Source organism: Mastomys coucha, unplaced genomic scaffold (assembly GCF_008632895.1).
Source record: "Mastomys coucha isolate ucsf_1 unplaced genomic scaffold, UCSF_Mcou_1 pScaffold9, whole genome shotgun sequence".
Classification (NCBI taxonomy): Eukaryota; Metazoa; Chordata; class Mammalia; order Rodentia; family Muridae; genus Mastomys; species Mastomys coucha.
In genome coordinates this window covers 43,237,027-43,259,634 of record NW_022196915.1, presented here as the reverse complement: position 1 = coordinate 43,259,634, position 22,608 = coordinate 43,237,027, and the positions used below count along the sequence as shown (strand labels likewise).

The 22,608-nt window shown below is 38.1% G+C and overlaps 1 protein-coding gene across 3 annotated transcripts in view; it reads left to right on the top strand.

Annotated features, from left to right (window-relative positions):
* Pspc1 (paraspeckle component 1) overlaps window positions 1-22,608 on the top strand; it is a 79,868-nt gene that overhangs the window by 52,925 nt on the left and 4,335 nt on the right. The window contains exon 9 of one of the 3 annotated variants that reach the window (XM_031362295.1): window positions 746-1,584. The exons of the other annotated variants lie outside the window; for them this stretch is intronic. Within the exon in view, the coding sequence (XP_031218155.1) occupies window positions 746-931 (186 nt within the window). The 3' untranslated portion in view covers window positions 932-1,584. Of the gene's footprint in view, window positions 1-745; window positions 1,585-22,608 lie in introns of those variants that run through there. 3 annotated transcript variants of the gene reach the window in all.

Below are 22,608 nucleotides of genomic sequence, written 5' to 3'. Positions count from 1 at the left end.
AATGTGCTTTTAGTTATTCATATTATTAAAACAATTCTTAAAACTTATTATTTTATTAACATCAGTCTTTAAAGGAAAGTACTTCATATGTCTCCATATTAAAAGCCCTGGATTTTTTGTTGTTTATGCTATGTTGTTTTGTTTCTTAAAAGCATTGATAATTGAGTTTATAGAATGTTTACTTTTAAAAACAGTATGATGCTGCTCCTTAGTTTTACATCTCTGATATCTTTTTAAAAAGTTTGTTTCTTACCAGGCCTGATGAGACATGTTTATAATATAGTCCCAGCACCTAGGGGCCAAGAGAAGAAACAGAAGAATCCTAAGTTACAGGCCAGCCTGGGCTGCATAGAGAGAGACTCCATCTCAAAACAAATTAACAATATTTTTTCCTTTGCATCCTAGTTTCAGGCAGTGTAAACTTTTTAAAAAGGGATCAGAGTAGTATTTGATACTGATTCGGCATAAGGAGGCATTTGCTTATGTCAGAAGCAGTTCTTTCCATGAAATGGAGCATGGCATTTGCAATTTGTAAATCTTCAGATGCTGCTTATTATTATTATTACTACTATTTTTAAAAACAGGAACTAATTAACTTGCTCCTTTCTTCCTTCTATGTTTGATCCTGACTCTGCTGGACTTACTGCTGAACTTCCTGACACCACCACTTGGGATTTTGCCAATTTTTCTTGTCATTTTTATTTTGGCGTGTTCCAAATGGACTTTATAACATATGTGATTATAGCACAATGATAGGTTTCCTCAAGGACCTCCATCCCAGATGGGTTCACCTATGGGAAATAGAACAGGTTCTGAAACCCCCCAGGCACCGATGAGTGGTGTAGGGCCTGTAAGTGGTGGTCCTGGTGGGTTTGGTAGAGGTAGTCAAGGGGGCAATTTTGAAGGCCCTAATAAGCGTCGGAGATATTAAATACTCTTTCATTCCTGACTGTTTAGAAAAACATTCAATAATATGCCTTTACACCTTGTCTGTTACTTGGGAGAAATGGTTTTACTGTTAATGTACGTAGACTGAAGTTTTTCTTTTGTAAAACTTGAGGTTTTTTTGTATTTTCTTTATTCATAAGCTTTATAGATTAACTTAGTGAAAAAGATGCCCATCATTGTGAATGTTGAAATGTGTTTGTGACCTTAGCTAACGATAGCTATGTGGCATTATTATTAAATCTATGTAGTTACTTAATCTCAATAAAGAAATGATTTTGCCTAATTTAAAATGTTCTTAGTGGTATTCCCTCATGACCTTACAAAACTTGCTGTGGTTGCTTTAGCTAATCCTACCTATTTAAAAGTGAAAATGATTTTGCTTTTCTGTTTGTTCCTATAGCCCTTAAGTCAGACTGTTAGTGAAAGCTGATGTCAATAAGGGGTACATACTGTAGTATATTAGTGGGTGGGAGGCATGGGGGTTGAGATTGTATAAACTATAGATCCTGTGTAAGTTAGAGTTGTTGCTTACATTTCATATAGATTCTCACTATTCATATATTCTGAGAAAAGTTACTGAGGATATCTTTGTTCTGTGCTGATTTTTCCAAATAAATCTTTTGAATCTTAAAAAAATGTTTGAAAGTAAATCTCTTTTGCTCATAAATTAATTCTTGGTTTTAATCTTTTGCCATCATTTACAATTCCCCCAGTTTACACTTTAAGAGTTAGTGTTAAGCTTTAACTCTACCAATCAACCATATGGACTGACAGTGTTGGCATTGAAAGGAGGGTGTAGCCTCTTTATTCCTAAACCGTAGGTCAGCCACTTAGCATTTCTTGCTGTTTTCCTGAAGTGTTTTAAAAGGTGGTGTGACTGCTGTATTGAAATATTTCCTTTTTGATAAGCCTGTCCAGTCAATCCCGTCTGATGTTAGTACTTCATTTTTTGAGGAATATCTGTTCAAATGCTTATTTTCCTCAGTCTGGTAAGGTCTGTGACATCTGTCAGATCCTTCTAGGAAATACAGTTTTGAATTTTCCCTTTTAGTACTTGAGAGAAAATGATGCCATATTGTGATATTCATTCTATATTTATTTAAAATTTCAACATTTATATGTGTGTATACATATATGTATATGGAGTCTAATATTGGAATATCTAGTTGCCCAGCCTATGATGGTGGCAGGTGTCTTCTCTCCTCACACTTCCATGTCTTCACACATTGTCCTCTTACAGCACTCCTCCGAAGAGCAGCGCGTGTTGGCTGTGGTAGATTTGTGATGGGAATTGATCGTTACCTGGTTGTGGGGAGAAGGAGCTGTGTCTTGGACAGATGACTCAGTCAATCAGAAATCTTACATAAAAGGCAGTTGGCTATAAAGCATGACTGAGATGTACTCTTTGTATTGTTGTGTGGTTCTGCTCATTTTACATACAGCAGCAAGGTGGATATATTTTCTAAACACTTGGAATATTCAGAAACTTAACTGAAACTTATTTTTAGTAATTACTTGAAAATGATTTTGAGATTTAAAAATAATAGGCAGACTAATTCTTATTACATAAGTAATGAATATAAGCTGATGGGGAGTATACTTTGCTTTAACTTGTAACATTAATTTAGGAATGAGTTCTTAAATTAATTTCAATTTTTCAAAAAATATTTTCAGCTGTCTTTCCAGTACAATCCTTTAGTAGTTTTAACCAGTGTATTTGATTCAGTCTTGAATTAAGGTTTGGAGATGCTCAATCTTTTCTAGTTTATACCAAGCTGCCTTTGTCCAAGGCTGTGATAATTGTGTTATTATTTAAGAACATTAGGTTGCCCTAGTCTCCTGAGAGCCTAGTGTCCAGGCTCAGCTCTAGCTCCAAGAAAAGGGTCTGCACAGCCTTTTCTACAGCAGGAAAGCCGGTTCCGGTGCTTACCAAGGTTTCTCTGGGAGAAGTCAGCTTCTGAGTGACAGACAGTGACTTGGGACAGCATGACCGTCTAGTTACTCAGTTGTTAGTGGTCCTGTCTAGTTAGCTAACTTCACAGCTGTTTTACTCAGGTTTTTTTAAATTTCATTAATTATCATTCTGTAGATGATTTGAATATCATTTGCCTCGTAGTAGTAGGAAAAGTTCATAAAGTAACAATAGATTTGGCTTTTCTAATTTAGTGTGACATCATATGTAATAGCTTTTATAATTCTTTCCAACAAAAGTTAACATGACATAATTTTATTCTTACAATAATACTGCAGTCTTACTTCTTTTCCTGTCTTGAAACAATCAAGTTTCAAGTCTTTCAAAAGATTTCAGGACACTTGGGCTAATTGTAGTTAACATTCATAAAATAAAGGAACATTTAATTTTATTATTATTTTATTGGAATTTCTTCTTTTTATTTTCTAAGTCAACACATTGATTTTTCTTATATAATTCTTGTTAGATGTAGGGGGTTTTGTTTGTTTTTTAAGATAAAACCTTGGATTAACTATATTTTGTAAATTTTCCCCTATTCTGACAGTTTTGGGTATTCTACAATCTTATGTTGAATACCATTCAGTGAAATAAATATTTGCTTTAGAAATACCATTATATTTGGGAGATTATCTTAGCTGTGACTGACATTTAATAGCAATGGGATCTATGGACAAGGGCAAGTCTTTGGCCTTTGGCTCTTGTTTCCCAAACACTAAATTATAACTTAAATGTTTATTCAGAAATACTTGTTTAATACTATAGTATCTTGGTATTTATATGTAAATGTTCTATTAAGTATCACTGCAAATGGCTAATAACAGGACATTAACTATAACATAGATTATGAGGAAAAGAATGCAAATATATTATTCAAATGAATGAAATTTTATGAAAACTATGATCAAATATCGTTAAAACTTTAAATGGATTGAAAGTCAGTGTCAGACAGTACTAGCCAAAAATAAAAGCTCTTTATCCTTTGTTTACTGCTTTAGATGCATAATTTCCTAGGAAATGGAACTGATAAATGAGGTGAACTAAAGTCTCATGTAGTGTCAACTTTATTCAGAGCATCAGACAGTTAATACTCTTGAGCGTTATGAAGAGTCACATGAGTAAAGTGTACAGTCACATGGACAAGCTACACTTGGCAAAACTTGTTTTTCTATAGAGGAATATAAAGAAATAGCAACCAGCTGTGATGAATAACCTGAAGTCACTCCCGTCTGCTGCACCTAGGAGGGATGGAAGCACATCCCAAGGAAAATACTCTGTTTAAAGAAAATGTGCTCACAATATTCTTAATCTTGGTTTTTGGTAATTTTCTCAAAAGCAGAATTCTCACACGACTCCACTCTTGGACTGTGTTCTAACAACCCTTTGTTCCATAGCTGGTTATAGAAGGCCAGTTTGGGATACATGAAACTGTCAGTATAAACTGTGTGGGATCTGTCCTTATAGGGCAAATTGAAATAGCTTCCTGAAGATTCAATTGATTGTTAAATATATTTTGCGTATAGTAATTTTGTTAGGGCCTCAAAGATACCAACATATAATCTTAATGTTAACAGGGTGGCTCATTGAATAAAAGAACTTGCTACCAAGTCTTATGGCTTGAATTTAAGCACTAGATTCCATGTGGTGCAAGGAGAGAACCATCTCTGACTGTGCGGACATAAGATGTAAACCCCCTAGTATCACCACCAAAAGAACTAAATCAAAACCTTCACATTTTTTTTTTTTCAAAATCCCCAAATCTGTCAACTGTGGATGCACATGACTGTAATCCCGGATCTCAGGAGGCTGAGGCAAGAGGACTATTTTAAATTGAAGGCTAGGTTCGATTATATTGCTGATCCGGATCAGCCAGAGTGACAGAATAAGAAAAGGCCTTTCTGGGTCTGGTCAGGTTTGCTCTTGCTAAGGCCCTGGCTGCATTCTCGGGCACCACTGATGGAAAGAGTAAGGCATTGGATATTTGTCTCTTGGGATACAAATGTTACTGTTTTCCTGTGTTTACTTTCCTGTGTAGTTAAATATATAAGCAAGGCTTCTTCTTTTTTGAGTGGGGGGGTGGTGGTGGTGGAGGGAAGTAAATAGACTTAGCTAACCTTTTACATACAGCTCCTAAAACTACAAACATTTTTAGTCCAATTTCATAGAGTATATTAATTTGTGTATGTCAAGTAAAATGTATCTCAGTATGAAATTCTTTTATGTTTAGAGAAGTTGGAAATTATGCTTTATATGTTAAAAACACTGTTTCTGTGTCACAAGCATAATTTTTTTGTTGTGGTTTCTGTATTACTAATAGTCATTAAAGCTTTGGCTGGACATTGATAGAACACACCTTTAATCCCAGAAAGGCAGAGGCAGGCAGATCTGAGTTTGAGGCCAAGCCTGGTCTACCGAGCAAGTTCCAGAACAGCCAGGGCTACACAGAGAAACTCTTGTCTTCCCACCAAAAAATCAAATAAGTAAATAAAATAATGCTTTAAACTTTGAATGCAGGAACTGTTGACTTTTCTGTAAAACTATGTTTAGATTATAAATACCTCAAAGTTCCTCTTAATTGTTTTGCATTTAATCACTTGGTTAAGTTAATGCTTTATTATCATATTTTGTTTTCCTATTGAACAACAGAAATAGCTTCTTTCTGGGTCTAAGTTACTGAAATTTTCAGCATAGCCAGTATTGAGATATAAATTCACATTGAAAGTAGGTCCCTTCAGGCATATTCTTGTATGGCTTGAATTAGCCATTGTGGCTTCTGCTTTCCTCTCTGCAAGAGATATTTTGTCAATTAAAGATGGCTAAGTCAGATTTGTTTATTCAGTGTGTCTTTCTATTTTACAAAGCAATTTTTCAGTAGAAAAATATATAGAGCCCTTAAATTTTGTAAATGTTGCATACTGAGCAGTTTTAATAATGTAGAAGACTCTATCATTGATAATCTTATCAAAATTTGTATGGTTATGTTGTGAAAGACCAAAATCACATAAATTAATATATTGATTATATCATGTAAGGTGCATAAATGCATTAGTATCAAAATGTAAAAACCACATTTCATTCATTATGATTTATGTTTTTCTCCTTACTGGTTCAGTTCTTCTGTGCTCTATCTAGCCTCCTTTATGAAAAAAGATATTCTATGTTTTCAGTCAACCAGGCTAAATAAGATTTTGCATGTTTCTGGGTTTTCAAAGAACTGTGTAAGTCTATGCCTATTAACTTTGTTTTTCATGTTACCGTTTTCTTATGCCTTTGTAAATAATTGAATTTTTAAAGTTATGTAATCTCACACAAAATATATAAAACTTCTGTTGTATGCGTCTTATCAGTAATTATAGCTCATTTTTTTCCTGGGTATTTTCAATTATTAGTTTTTTTCACAGGTGTTTTTAGACTTACATGTTAACAGATATGTTTATGAATCAAATATTAGATTGAATCTCATTTCATTTCTTGAATCAGTAGTTTCTGAACTTTTTGGTCCTAGCAGTATTAATAATTTGCTTGGAATTTACTTAATTTCTGCTAATTCTTTGAACTGGTTAAAAAATTTTACACAAACCTAGATTTGACTATTCATACATATTATTATTTTGGACCCAACAATTTAGCAGAATAAAAATGATCATGAAAATAATTTTCTACACATGATGTTTTCTTAACCAAACAGGGTTTCTGGGTAGAGTGGTTGTGAGAAGATGGCTCAGGCATTAAAATCACTGGCTGCTCTTGCCGGACGACCCACTTAGCAGGCCATAGTCAAGTGGAACTCTGCTTCCAGGGGATCTGATGCCTTCTGGCCTATGTGGGCAGTGGGCTATGTATAGGTGGTGCACAGATAAAACATGTACATTAAAAAAAAAGAAAACTGAAAAAATTGGATCCTATATGGGAGAACAGCAATGATCATCCCTTTAAATAAGTATTTCTCAGGCTTCCAGACAAGTTTAGAATCTCTGAGGCTCCTTAAACACAAATTCTGGCCTTTCCACTGCAGATTTTTATTTTTAGTAAAACCAGAAACAAAGAATGAACATTTCAGTGCTTTAGTATCCCACATGGACAATGTGGTAGACTTTGTTACTCAGAAGAGGTACAGGGATGACTGCATGGTACATGTACCTATCCCTGGATTTAATCCCTGGCACCATCTAAACATTTACCTTTTGGTTATAGCTTAATGTCCCTGTGTATTGTAGACTGTTTAAGATTCCTGTCCATTGTACCCCTAATAACTCCCCTAAGTATTTTTAGCTTTTAACAATTAACGCGTACTGCCACATAGACTATTTCCAGTTAGGAAATGTACAGGATCCTGAATTGCTTCGTATTAGATTAACATGTTTATTATACTTTTTTCACCATCTCTTGTGTTGTGTTCACACACCTTCCTAGTGAAAATGAAGGAAGAGATGGAGAAAAGTTCACTTGGTAGGGAGCTAGCAACATGTATCTTCCAGGAGGTTGGAGGTTAGCCATTCTTGTGTGGGCAGGTAAATAGCATCTTAAGTAGTTCTTTTTTTTTTTGTACACATGTCCTCTGCATATGTGTACATACCTAGATGAGGACATTTTGAAAATCTCATTAAAAATTTCACTTTGTTTATTCTCATCCATGTTAGTATTACTGATGAAATCACTTAACAGGTCAGCTAAGGTTGGTGTATTTTGTGTTCCTGGAAAAGAAGCACTGGGAAACAGTTGTAATCTTTGCTTACATAATGGTAAACAATGTCTAAAACACTAGGATTTGCTGGGTTAGTAATGGGTTGGCTTTTATCACCATATTTCCTTAAGTCTTTAAGTATCCTAAACAATCTTCCTTTGTTTTCTAGCCTTTGTATTAGTTATGTTAGAAAGCAGTACTCAGCCGGGCGGTGTGGCGCACGCCTTTAATCCCAGCACTCAGGAGTGCTAAGATTAAAAGTATGCACCAAGCTGGGCAGCACATGCCTTTAATCCCAGCGCTTTGGAGGCAGAGGCAGATGGATTTCTGAATTCGAGGCCAGCCTGATCTACAGAGTGAGTTCCAGGACAGCCAGGGCTACATACAGAAACCCTGTCTCGAAAAACCAAAAAAAAAGAAAAAAGAAAGAAGGAAAGAAAGAAAGAAAATAGTACTCATCAAAATCCAAGAGAAAAATATTTTTGAGACCAAGAAAGATGTATTCTGAATACATCTATATGTTTAAAGCTAATTCAAAATTATATAGTATATTAAATTTAAACTGGTTCTTAATGAGAATCCATTGTTATTAGGTTGACAATAGTTTGTTTCAAAAATCAAGATGGTCAGTTGTGATGATCCAGCTCTCTGGAGGGAAGATCTTCCTGGGCTACATAATGTAGTGAGACATTGTTTCAGAATAAATAAAAAAACAAAAATGTTCTGCTGATTGTAATGTCAGAATGACTCAGGTCAGTATGTACTAAGATGCTCCATTTCATGTGGGCCAGATACTGCCCTTGCTTCCCGGAGATCATGCTTTACATAGAAGTTTTTCAAAATTTTCTTCGGGAAGTTTAAATCGTTTGAAGAGTTTTGTGATCCCGCCCCTCTCCTCCTAACTAAATTTGGATTTGGCTCTGTGATGATTTCTTTTACCTATGATCAAGCATGTTATCCTCTTTATTGCATTAGGGTGCCCCCCCCCCCTTTTTCAAATCATGAATTGTTTGGCTTTGCATCATGTGTATGCCTGATGGCTCTTGTGGTCAGGAGGGAATGGATTCTTTGGAAATATAGGTACAGATTGTAGTAAACTACCCCATGGGTGCTGGAACCTGAACTCAGGTTCTCTTAAGCAGTCAGCGCTTAAGAAGCACTGAGCTATGTCTCCATTCTCAGGGTGTGTGTGTTGGAGGGAGTTCAAGACATGGTTTCTCCTTATAGCCCTGCCAATCCTCGAACTAAATAGAGTATATAGATTAGGGTGATCTTGAAATCAGATCTATTGCCTCTGTTTCCACCTCCTGGGTGCTGGGTGTGTACCACCACCTTGCATGGGTTTATAAGTTTTTAACATTATGCCAAATGCTTGTTTCCCCTATCTTTTTCTGTCCAAGAGTCAATTGAATCCTCTTTGAATCCCATACCTAAGAGATAGGCCTCTCCTACATGAAGATGATTAACCTAAAAGATTATTGCCATATAGACTCATAAGAAGAAAATCTTTTTCTAAATCTAGTACAGGTGCTAAGTTCCACAACACAATAAACTGAATACTTTATTGGTAGTTTTCTTTATTTAAGAAACCATTGAGTCCTGTTGTGTTAAAATGAGTTGAATTTTTCTAAAACTTAGTTCTTTACTTTTAGACACAAGAGTTCAGTAAAGTGGGAGGGCCTCTGGGGCTAGCCTTGGCACTCCATGTATAGGCAAGTTTTCTTAGAGCTGTATCCTTTTTTCTTTTCTTTTCTTTTTTTTTTTAAAGATTTATTTCTTTTATGTATGAGTACACCATTGCTCTCTTCAGACACACCAGGAAAGGCCATCAGATCCCATTACAGATGGTTGTGAGTCATCATGTGGTTGCTGGGACTTGAACTCAGTACCTCTGGAAGAACAGTCAGTCAGTGCTCTTAACTGCTGAGCCATGTCACCAACCCCTGTATCCTTTTTCTGATGACACATTTTAAAAAGTAAATGGCATGAGTGTCATGTTTGCCATGCTGAGGAAGACTGAAATCTGATTCTAAACATGGTTTTACTCCCTACCCCAAACTACTTACTATTAAGACATTGACACTTTAGATTGTATTTAATCTCTTCCTGGTATTTACCTTTATGCATAGTGATCACCCTAGAAATTCACATTGTAGCTTCACTCTTAATTGTCACATGTCAATATTTACTTGGAGCCATTGCGGTTTTCTAAAAATCAGAAGAAATTAAAAAATCCTGGAAAGTGACATGTATTCATATTCTTAATTTCTGCCTTAAATAAACTGTGTTTATTTTTAATCACATCACAGGAATAGAGGTGAAGAAAACTAAGCCTCAGGTTTCATACCCTCTTGGAGACTTCTCAGTGTAGTGTCCAATGATTGTAGAAAACTACAGTTATCATAATGTGAGTTGTTTGGAATATTGGAGTAATAGAATAGAAAGATAACCTGTCACAAGTTGGTCCTTATGCTTTTATAATTTGGTATACTATCAAGTATATATTCAGTATGTTAGCAGTATCTTACACTCTTAATTCAAAACTTAACCTCCCAGAGCTGCTGTACCCTTCATTTTAGCTGTGCTTGGTCCTCTATGGGGTCTTGTGTTGTAATTGAGCAAATACCATGCAGAGTTTACCATGTAGTAGCACAAAAAGAATCAATGGTAGCTACTCTCTTTCAGATAAGAAAGAGTGTAAAGTTCTTGAAAGAAGACACTGCTTGCTGGCAGAATGACTTGTGAACAGGCAACCGGATGAAGTGAAGCTTGCTAGACTGCACTGTTCTGTGGGCTACGTATATCTGGCTGTTGAGTGTCTATTTGGATCTAGTGAGTCTGCAAGACTTGTTAAATTTTATAATGTCATCCTTGAGTACAATATTAATCATACTTTGAACAATGTATTTAAATTTTTGTACCTTTTTGTATTCAATTATAGACTTTTTAAAAGGAAATTGAGTGTTTAAATCAGTTAGAGTGTTTAAATCAGTTATAGCAAGGCTAATATCATCAATAAAAATGTAAAGTGGCTTATTTTAGCTATTTGTTATGGCCATAATTAGAATATCTTGTGCTCAAATAAACCATTCGGCTAATATTATCCATTACTTTTGGAAACTTGAAATGTTCATGTTCTCAACAGGACTTGTCCAACACAGTGACTTTGCCAAACTATCTCATTATTTGTGTTCCTAGAATCCCATTACGTAGACTAATCACAACTAATACTACGCTGAACTTTCAGTTCTGGGGGTGTATTAAGTGATTAATGAACATTTGTTGAGCACGAGCAAGCAATCTACTTGCTCTCCCTGACCTGTACAAACAATATAAGAAGTTTCAATATCTCATAACACAATCAAATTTGTATAAGATCTATTTCTTTAATCCAAATTGTGGGTGTTTGCCATATATTAAGGGAAGATTGGAGCAGGCAGGTCTCTGGAAATAAATTACATTGTATCAATTTTATTGTTATTCTATTTATTACCTACTTTATAAAAGATGTATATATACAATCTCTGAAAAAGGATTTCAAAGTTGTTAGTTCAAATTCAAAATGGTTCTCATTCCTGGTGTCTGAGAGGAGTTACACAAGACCCTGTTGGGAATAAACTAGCCCCAACAAAAATGGCAGGAATGTAGTCTTTCACGCAATGGTGATGGATTTGCCTCAGCTGAGACTCAATCTCCAGTGTCACAAGAAGGAAATTAAAATACCAGCCCCAACAATGTAAGAACCTTGTCCATTACATAGTGATTTATGTTTGTTTGCTAGCAAGTTCTTAGTGTTTGTATGAATGGCACTAGTTCAAGCACAGGTGTGGTGTTTACTAATATATGTGCCCCAATCTGCAAATGCATGTCCCTGTAGTTAGAATTTAAAATTTAGTGGTATATAGAGAGTGGTACTATGGTAGCAAGAAAGGATGCAGTCTGTTTTGTAAGGGTAAAGGTGTTTGCTGTGCAGGCCTGTTGATCCTTGTGCACATGGGTGGAAGAGAAAACTGCATCCTGGGAGCTTTCCTCTCTTCCTGGGTCAGGCACCTCCACATGCATGGGACTTGTAAAGCACTTTGAAAACTTGGAAGCAAATAATCATTTCCTTTTAAGAAAATTGGGAAGAAGGCACTGGGATGGCAACATTTAAACAGATTGTGTAGGTAATTTTGAATAGCTGTTAGACTGGTTGAATCCATAGTAATGTACCAGGAAGCAGAGACCTTTGATGCACTGGCACAAGACCCATGGTATTAGGGTAGCAGATGACACTAAAGAGTACTTGAAGTCCTCACGTGAATAATTCAAGTGAGTTTAGCTTTCCTGTTGCCAGAAAAGAGGTGTTCCAAGAGTTATTAGTGCCAAGGTAAGTTCAGGATGGAAGTGTGGCCTTAAACGAAGAACTTTTGCTCCTTTCTTGGAAGCAATGCTTAGCAGTGTTTTTGTGGGATTTAAAATTAAAACAGCCTTATTGGGTGATAGTGTCTTAGGGGCAGATGAGATGACTCAACAGTTTTGAGCATGGGTTTGATTCTCACTCTGTCCATATATATGGTCCATCTCAGATCCATCTGTAACTCCATTCCCAGGAGATCCAGCACTTGTTTCTGGCCTCCTTGGACACTGCATGTGTATGGCGTGCAGACATACATACTTACATGCAGATGAAAAATAAAGGCAAAATGCATAAAGACATTTGAAAGTATTCTTAAGGTATTGTCATTAGTAACTGAGACCAGGACAATAACCTCTTTCTTCTGTAATTGTCTCCACAAAATCTTGAGTGCATCCTTTTAAAGGAGTAACCTAGCCCTTTTCTTTTTCAAATGGAGTAGTTCCACATCTGGAACAAAACAGTTGTATTTTAAATTACAGAACTTTATCTGATTTGTCCATGTCTTGTCAATTCTCTCTCCTTTCCTGCTCTCGGTCAGTGAACACACTGAATTGTTTGGTGGATCTTCTGTCTCCGGAGAGCTTTGCAGGGTTCTCAAGTGGAATTTCATCACCTCTTTTCATTTCTCTGCCCTGTAAGCATATCTCTCACCAATTCTTGTCCTGCATTTTATTTTTCTTTATCAGTAGTCATAATATCTGCACTTCTCTGGTCGACATTCAGTACAGTTTTCCCTTTCTCTACAAGTTCCAAGTTCATGGATTCTGTCAACATTCAGTTGTAAATATTCAGCATTATTCTAACTTTTTATGGGGTTTTTCATAAGCAGTACATTATAGCTCAATAAGCAGTACATTATAGCTCATATCTGTAGCATCTAATTAGATTTTAAGTGATTTGTGACTTAAAATCTGTACAAGGATTGTGCGTAGGTTCTGTGCATAATCCCCAGCGTCTTATCAGGGACCTGAACATCAGTGTGTTACGGTGTCTGAGAATTCATAGGATTCCAAGTAATGGATTTATTTCTGAAACTGATGAGACTTTCAGGAGGAAAAAAAATATAATTCAATTTTAAAAGTAAGTTTGAGTTTCTAAGGCAAGTATGAAAGGACATACCTGTAATTCTGTATCTCAGGAAGCTGAGATAAAGATCTCAAGTTGAAGACTGGCGTTGGCTAAGCTACATAGTGGAAAGCGGATATTTCGGTACCAATAAAAGTGTGTTATTAAGAATCTAATAGTGTACTCATTCAATAAATATTTACTGAACATTTCTGTCTCAGCCTGTGCCTATAACATGAGAGAAAATTCTTTGAGTTCGAGGTCTACTAGTTGGCAAGAGAACTATGGGAAAACAGCCCATAAAAAGATTGTACTTTATTGTACTAGTGTATCAGACCAAGATGAGCCAGTCAAGAATTGCCCAGTTTTCAGGAAAACAAAATAAAAGAATTAAGCACGCGGAAAGAGGGAAAGTTGAGGGGGTGAGTACCAAGGCAACCTCCTCTGAGGCTGGGTAACTAATAACCAGGCTGGCAATCTGGCAATCCACCTTAAAAGTGAAATCACAGTCTATGTTCTTTATGTCAGCTCTACAAAATGCAGTGGTGTTTGGGGTTGAATTCCAAGCATGAAGACTGGAGGATCTAGAATTTTCCCAGGCCTACCAACAGTATCTGCAGGAAAGTGGCCTTTTCTTGATAAAAAAACTAAGCCAACCAGGTTTTATAAGCTTATGCGTTTGTTCCTTTTATTTTGTCTGCAAAAGAGACAAGATTTAAACCAATAGTGGAGAGGATTGACTCTAGGAACTTATCAAATCCTGAAGGGTAAATCTACAAGTTGATCTGCATCCATGCCCTGTGAATGAACGTTTTCTACATGGCTACACACACTAGTTATCTTATTGTGTAAGTGCTAGTAATTGCCATGTCAGGGCATGGTCCTCAAGCATGTTTTGATGAGTAAGTTGGTCCATTGTAGACATCAACCGAGAAGCTGACTGCTGAGGCTATAGCTCAGTGGAGGAGCACTCATCCAGCGTGCCTCAAGTCCGCAGGAAGTGGTATGAACCTTACCAGGCTCGGTGTAAAAGTATATAATTCGTAATTTGGTGCTACTTGCAGAACATCCAAATTGGTCTTTTTTTGTTGTTGTTGTTGTTGATTGTTAAAATACTTCTGGAGAAGCCAGGCAGTGGTAGATTACAGTTTTAATCCCAACACTCAGGAGGCAGAGGCAGGTGGATCTCTTGAGTTCCTGGACAACCAGGACAACATACACCCTGTCTTGGAAAAACCAACAAAGAATTGGAGAAATTCAAGGTCATCAGGTTTCTTTGGTGTTTTCACATTCTTGCTTTCAGTGTGTTGGGGATTAAATGGCAGGTGTCCCACTGAGCTAGGCATACATCCCTGGTTTAAGAGTTAGTTCTGTTCAGTACAGGACTGCACAGATATTAAACATTGCTAAAAATGAGCATTTACAAGGATGGTTTTAAGTATTTTAAAGGAGTTCTTAATTCCTGTTTGCTGATATTTTTCTTTATGGAGTATGCATCAATTGTCTTCATTTATAACATACATCTCGTCTCTCTGCGTTCCCTAATTAAATTCTAGTTTGCATGTGCGCACTGCAGAGCACACAACAGGTTCCTTTCTCTCCAGTCCATGAGGGGATGTGCCTCACCTATCTGAAAGGGTTTTAGGACTTTTCAAGTTATATTATTTGGTTCATTGTATTACTTTGATGATACACTATTTATATATCTTTTTTGTGCTTTTCCACACAGATTAAATGGTTCAAGGTAGCTAAAACTGGTTTGTTCCTATATAGCCAACATGTTATAAAACATATAAATATATTTTAATACATGTAGTAAAATGATAGTTAATCCAGAGTGAATAGGGAACAGGTTTTTAAGGAATCTTTGGAGTAGTATTTGTAAACTTCATAGATTTTTATGTGTAGTTCAGCGTCTGCTATTTTCCTGTATCCCAGGTTATTTTTATCCTGCCTTTGGTCTCCAACCTTACCCTAGTTTTCCCCTGTACAAGCCTGCATTTTCTGCTCTGGTCTGAGCTGATTTTTTTTTTTTTTTTCCAGAACAGTTCCCTTTGGGATAGAAGGACTTGTTGCTGTAGTAATCTTAGTTAGGCCACTTGACTATTGGGATGGTCAACTGCCTTTTATCTATTTATTATTTATTAATTTAGATTGTCATTTAGTTTTTTTCCTCTGGCCTTCACATTCACAAACACAAAGTACCTGGGTACTACAGGAGTAAACAATGTATAGAAGTAATACAGTGAGTTTGGGTTCCTTCAAAAAATATTTTACTACATTGTTAAAAGTAATTTAGAGTCGCTGGGCAGTGTTTGTGCACTATTTTAATCCCAGCACTTGGGAGGCAGAGGCAAGCAGATTTCTGAGTTTGAGTCCAGCCTGGTCTACAGAGTGAGTTCCAGGACAGCCAGGGCTATACAAAGAAACCCTGTCTTCAAAAAAACAAAGAAACAAAAAAATAATTTATAGTCAAGCATGGTGGCATACACCTTGTCCCATGTCCCAGTATTTGGACTCTGAGACATCATGGAAGTGAGCTGGAGGTTAGACCTTGTCTGAAGTCCAAAAATTTCCAAATCTGAAACTTTAGGGCATTGGCATGATGCCACCCGAGTGTGTGAGGGCCGGTGGGCAAAGAGGAAGCATTAGGGCTGCTGAGTGTCACTCACTGCATGCAAAACCTACATGATTCACTTTGCCTAGATACGTCTCTTGCTAGCTGTGGTGCCAAACTGCAGCCTAGCCTTCATTGAGTTTCAGGCCAGTTGGGGCTACATGGTTGGATCCTATCTAAACAAAACCAAAACAAAACCCATGTAATGTATATATACAAACATTCCTGAATCCCTCGCCACACAAAATGGCAAAATCTAACACATTCAGTTTCTAGTACCAGGAGATGTTTAATGTATAGTAAAAGTGTAATTTAGTACAAATATTCTATGACTGTTATGCCACACAGATGAAACAATAAAGGTAACACAGTATTTGGTCAATAACTGGTTTAAAAAATTGTATAGAGCTCAGAAATGAATTCTAAGATGCTACTGTCACATTTGTGAACAATAGATTGTTTCTACTTAAGTAAGAAGACAGAAGCCTGATGTGATGGTGTGCACCCTTAATGCCAGCCTCCAGATGGCTGAGGTCAAGTTTTAGTGTTGCATTGTGAGAATCTGTTTTACAAAAGGAGCTACTAGAAGCAGTTGTAGATTAGGAATGTCTGGTTCTCTGCTGGGCATGGGAGACCGAATAAAAGCTCTGGTAGCCAGTGTTTGGCTTTCTGAAGCCTGAGGCAGCTTGCATGAGATAGATGTAAACTACTCTCTTACAAATGACTGGTAGCACAGTGACCACAGCAGTGCAGAAGCTTACCAACTGGAGCCTTGCCTTCCATATACATGAAGAAAGGAAAACTCAAGTATTAAGAATTGAATATAATAGGAGTCCTGTTCTCCAGGGGCTTGCTTGTTACGAATGCCTAAATGTCATTTTTCAGTTATGTCTGTTTTGGGTGGTATATATGACCAGATAGCCCCTTCTTCATAGGTCATGTTGGAGTTTGGGAAGTCAACACAAAGCTCTTGGGATCCCTAATAAGACTGGGAAACTCGATAGATCTAGTTCCATTCTTAGGAACCATTAGAAGATTCTTTTTTTTTTTTATAAGATGTTTTTTTTTTTTTAAAGATTTATTTATTTATTATATATAAGTATGTGTAAGTAGCTGTCTTCAGACATACCAGAAGAGGGTGTCAGATCTCTTTATGGATGGCTGCGAGCCACCATGTGGTTGCTGGGACTTGAACTCAGGACCTTCGGAAGAACAGTCAGTGCTCTTAACCGCTGAGCCATTTCTCTAGCCCCCATTAGAAGATTCTTAGCAAGATAGACCTGCTAATGAAGTCATGATCGGTGCCTCTAGTCCTAACTAGTTGGGAGGGTAAGGTGAGAGTTCAAAGCTGGTCTCGTCAAAAGAGTCTCACCCTGTTTTTAAAAATAGTGAGAGGATGGATGGCTTGGTGCCAAGCCTGAAGATTCAAGTCTAATTTCTGTGTCCGCCGTTGTGGAAGGAAAGAAGTGACTTCCCCAACTTGTTCCCTGATTTCCACATACTGTACCATTGAATACACCAACCTACTTGGATATTAAACATTTTAAAAACATTTGGATATGTTTTTTAGATAACTAACAATTTAGGAAGTTTTTTTTTTTTTAAAGTGCCCCAGACTATAGACAGGCACAGGAGCTAGGCTTTGAGAGTAGAGACATCAAGACCTGCCAGTTGGCACAGGATTGTAAGTGCACATGGGAATGCGCACAAGGACCTCGGTTGGAGTCCAAGCAGCATATAAGCCTTAGGGGTTAATTAGTACTGAGTTATTTAAAACTCAGGACTTGACTTAACTGGCTGTTGGGCATCTTCATGAATCAAAGGGCAGAGATGGTGTTTGGCTTTTAAAACTATAATCAATTAAGAACAGTATTCAGATAGAAGGCTCTTCTGACATTTAAAAGTATGTGCCAAATAAAAACTGGTGCTTAGGGGAAGACTTAGCTAACTGTCATCAAAATAGTATCATTTAGGCTGGAGAGATGGCTCAGTTGCTGCTCTTGCAGAGAAACCCAGTTCAGTTCCCAGCACAACTATGTGACACCTCAAAACCAGCTCCTGGCGAACTAGCAGCCCCTTTTTGTTCCTCTGTAAACTGCACTCACATGTACAAAAACCTGCTTACATACACATAATTAGCAAGAGTTTTAAAAGGTAACTGTTACGGTGGAAAAAGTGAGGTACACCATGGTGCACACCTTTACTGCATCCCAGCACTCGGGAGCCAGGAACAGCCAGATCTATGAGTTCCAGAGCAGCCTGGCCCACATGGTCATACTTGTGTCTTTTAAAAAAAAAAAAAACAAGAAGGTTTAATAAAATTGATGCCTTTTAGAATCAGAATGATTGTAAGCTCCAGGCCATCCTGGGGTATACTGTGAGACTGTCTACAAAATGTAACACATAAACAAGCAGGACTAGAGAGTACTGACAGCAGGACTTGTCCCCTAGAGAAGTGAACGTTGGAGCTCTGCAGAATGACTACAAAGGAAACACAAGTGAGAAATGAGATGGTGTTAACCTTGAGAGCCAGAGCCTTTGCTTCTTAGTCTCGTCTAGTAGGAAATGGGAAACATTTGGGGTGGGGGCTTTGAAAGCGTAGGCTCATTTCCTCAGGTCTCTGGTCTTAACATCATGACGCTGTTGGGTGTTAAAGGCTTTTCTGTCAAGTCCTCTCAGAAGAACTTGTTCACAGTCCCTCTCCAGCATTAGGTTGTGGACCTTTCCCATAGCTTCTAAGCTCCTGTTTGTACCTTTTGTATAGTTCTTGGCCCTCTGCTAACGGTGACTTTTTGGGGCACAGAGACCTCATATTGGTGCTGACTGCACTTTTGTTGAATTAGTGAACAGGCAGTATGTTCAAGGTGACACTGCAATCATTATCATAATCAAAATGGGGTGTGTGCGAGCGAGAGTGTGTGTGTTTGTGTGTGCACGCGGGCGCGCGGGCGCGGCCATGCGTGGGGTAGCACGAGCACACCCCATGTAACTGATGTGACTTAACTGGAGCCCAGTGTAAGTTAAGGATGCCTTGAGTTAAGGGAGGAGCTGTGCTGCCTGCACTGGGAAAGGCACTGAAGGCCTCAGCGGCAGTCACATGGAAGCACATGTTTTATTATGGTAAATATTTGTGTCTTATGTGTCTAAGTGCTTTAGCTTACTGTTAACACAGGGGATGACTGAAATTGCCACCCAGGCTGGCCTTGTGTTTATAATATGCGTCAGCTTCCTCCCAGGTAGCTATGACTACATCCTGTTTCTGAAAGCACCTTCCTAGGGTTTTTTCTGCCCCTCCCCATCTGAGTTGGATAAGTAAGTCATGTTCATACATCCACATTTGATCTTATGAAATTATGGCTGTGTTTACTGGGAAGGACCGGCTATGGCAGCTACTTGACTGTATTGAAAATGTTCACTGAGAGCTGATGCATTGTGCACACCAGGGAGGACTTGCTGCTTGGTCCTGCTTGCCGGTGAGCACCTTACCGCCGCTGCACAGTCTGTCTTGCAACTGGGTCCTTAATCACATCAAAGGATAGTCTCCATGATGTTTGGATTCCACCAGTGCTGCACTTGGGACAGTGTGTGATACACATGACTTAATACGACACCTGTAAGCACTTTTCCTCAAGGCTTGGTTTTCATGTTATCTGTAAAAGGTGCTACTTTAAATAAATGATGAAAAAAGTTTGATATTTACTAATGCCTTTTACATTTTTAATGAAAAAAAAGGCTTGTTTTTCTTTTATGTGTTTTTCTCTGCATGTATGTATGTGTAGTCATACACATGCCTGTTGTCTGAGAGGCCAGAAGAAGGATTCATACCTGGATCCAGAACCTCCTTGTGGATGCTAGGAACAGAACCCAGGTCCTCTGTAAGAGCAGTAAGTGCTCTTGACCACTGAGCCATTTCTCTAGCCTCTCATGCCTTTTAATAATTTATTTTTATTTTATGTATATTATTATTTTGCCTGCGTGTATGACTGTATGAAAATGTTAGTTCCCAGACAGTTATGAACTGCTATGTTGGTTGTGGGAATTGACCCTGGGTGGTCTGGAAGAGCAGCCAATACTCTTAATGGCTGAGTTATTTCTCCAACCCCCTTCTGTCATATGTATAGCAGCTAGTTTTCATATTAAATAAGTGGCTGACCTTTTGGAGATGGTAATAATTTACTTGAACATTGAACTTTTAAAGAAAACAGTACAGCTATCTGAGTTCATTATCCTGAAACCAAATGTGAACTTAGTGTTCCTGGTTTGCTGCTGCCTTCCTGTGTATCCCAGCAATGACAGGCATGCTCAGCCATGACAGCCCGTGGTCCAGCCCACCCTTGACGATCCTCTTACTGCTTGCCTTGTACTTTGACATGCATAAGAAACTACACAGGAGATGGTGGATGTTTGTTTTGGAGTGCTTAACCGAGCTGTGCATTGTGGCACATCCCTGGCATCCCTAGCCGCTCCAGAAGCTCGGGCAAGATGATCACTGCTTCAGGCTTCTATGGGTTTCTGAGCTAGTTCAAGGGGGAATTTCAGCAACTTAGTTCTTAGGAAGAGAAGGATGTGATGCTCAGTGATAGACTTGAGGCCCTCAAGGTGATCCCCTGGATCTAGTATTTGCCTCACTCTGGAGCAAGGGCCAGGGCAGTTGCTTCAGATTCATCCCTGGCCTGGCCTACAAATGAGTTCTAGATTAGGCAGGGCTGTATAATGCTATGTCTCAAAAGCCCAAAGTAAAAAGAGGAGGGCAATTCTGTAGAGACAAGGTGAGCAAAGCTGAGGTTTTCAGTGCCTCTCTTGCCACGGTCATTTTCCTCACAGCTGCCTTGCTGCTGCGTGGTTCTACATCTGTGCTGAAATTTACTGTGTTTCAAGTCTTATCTCAACCTGGGCCTAATTATTATTATTTTTTGAAGTTACTTATCCACTGGAAGTGTTGCACTCTTGGGGGATGGAGTAAGGAAGGTCAGAGTTCAAGGTCATCCACTACATAGTGCAAAGTTAGTAGTATGATACGTAAGATCTTAGGGGGAAAAAACGTACTTGATGAAGTCACTAATTTGTAAATTACTAGATTTTATGTGTTTGCAAACCTAACATTTCCTTGGTAACCTGTAACCTTCAATGGACAAATGAGGTACTGGGAGAGGAGAGATGGCTCAGTGGTTAAGACACTGACAGCTCTTCCAAAGAGTCTGTGCTCAATTCCCAGTACTTACACAGTCCCCAACAACCCTTTAGCTGTGGTCACAGGCCCACATGTATTGCGTACATGTGCAGACAAAAAATACATACACATGAAATTTTAATTAAACATTAAAAGATGAATTTCTCTGATCCTAGGTCCCTGTCACTGCTTTGGACAAATGGGAAGCGCCATAGTTGGTTGTGAGCACTGGTCTCTATGCCTCTCTTGTGGTCATTTCCTAATATGTCCCCTCAAAATGTGCATTGCTTGGGAAAGAATCCCTGATGTTGAGTAGGGCACAACTGTGGAATGTCATTCTTCTGGACTAGACAACTGTAGCTATCAGGCAATGTCACCCTTTATTTAGGTTACTTTATAGCAGCAATCTTTGAATGTTTCCCTTTAAATACCCTTGAGTTTTTATTGTTCTTGTGTTCTTTGAATAACTCAGCCTCCATAATATTGAGATGTGTGTGTGTGGCCTTCCTTAGCTTCTGATAGATTTGGGGTTATTAGACTATGTATGCTATATCTGATACATGGTGGGAAAGTCCTAACATTTTCTACCACTCAGAAGGCCCAGAGAATGGTGCCTTGGTAGAGTGGCTCTTTTATACTGTACTGGTCTAAGTAGAGTTCCAGTATTTTGTGGTTATGTACTTCCTGAGTTCAAGACCAGACTAGTCTGCTGATTGAGTGAGTTCTAGTATAGCCAGGGCCACACAGAAAAACTCTGTCTCAAACGCTTGCCATCCACACCCCACAAAAGAAAGAAGAGAAAAAAAGAAAAAAAACCCTGAAGTTAAGTATGATAGTAGTGACTCTGTCATTTAAGAATCATGTTTGTGCTCTCTGGAGAACGTTATCTAAAGTATTTCTCTTACTTTAATAAGATAAATTACTTAATAAATGTACTCGGCCTTGTCACAAGTAGAGAAAGTTTTGAAGATATAGTAGAAATGAAGATTTTTATATGATGCTTTATCATTGTTATAAATGCAGTTGGGAGTTCTGTATGCATGTACTGTTGGTACACGTGTACCTAGTACCCACAGAGGCCAAAAGGCATTGGGTCTCTGGAACTGGAGTGTACAATCACTTAACCAGCAACCATATGGGTGCTGAGATTTGGACTGTCTTCTGGTGCTCTTAACATATGAGCCCCTATAGCAAAGTTTTAAAGTAATGTCAAGGGAACAATAATCTGAACAAGAACTATGATAAAGAATTAGTTAAAAAGGGTTTCTTAGCACTGAGATGGCACTGTGATGAAGGCGTCTCTGGGTAAGCAGGAGCTCACCTGATCTTGATCTCAGGTGACGAATTTATATGGTGACTAAGAGAATGTCTTCTCAGAGGTCGTCCTGTGACATGTTCACACACTCACATACATACAATGTAAATAAAAAAGTATTCAGTTGCTAGCAGATTTGAAGATCTTTTCGAATTTAGGATTTATATATTGGCTTGGTATAAAATTAGTCTAAATCTTAATTCAGCCAATGTTCTTAGATGATATTGGGATTGTTTTGGATCAGAGAAATTATCCTGAGGATAAAAATAATTCTTCAAAATAAAAGTAGGCCATGGGGGTTGGAGAGGTGGCTCAGCGGTTAAGAGCACCGACTGCTCTTCCAGAGGACCTAGGTTCAATTCAAAACATGGTGGCTCACAGCCATCTGTAATGGGATCAGATGCCCTCTTCTGGTGTGTGTACTCACATCCCTTATACAAA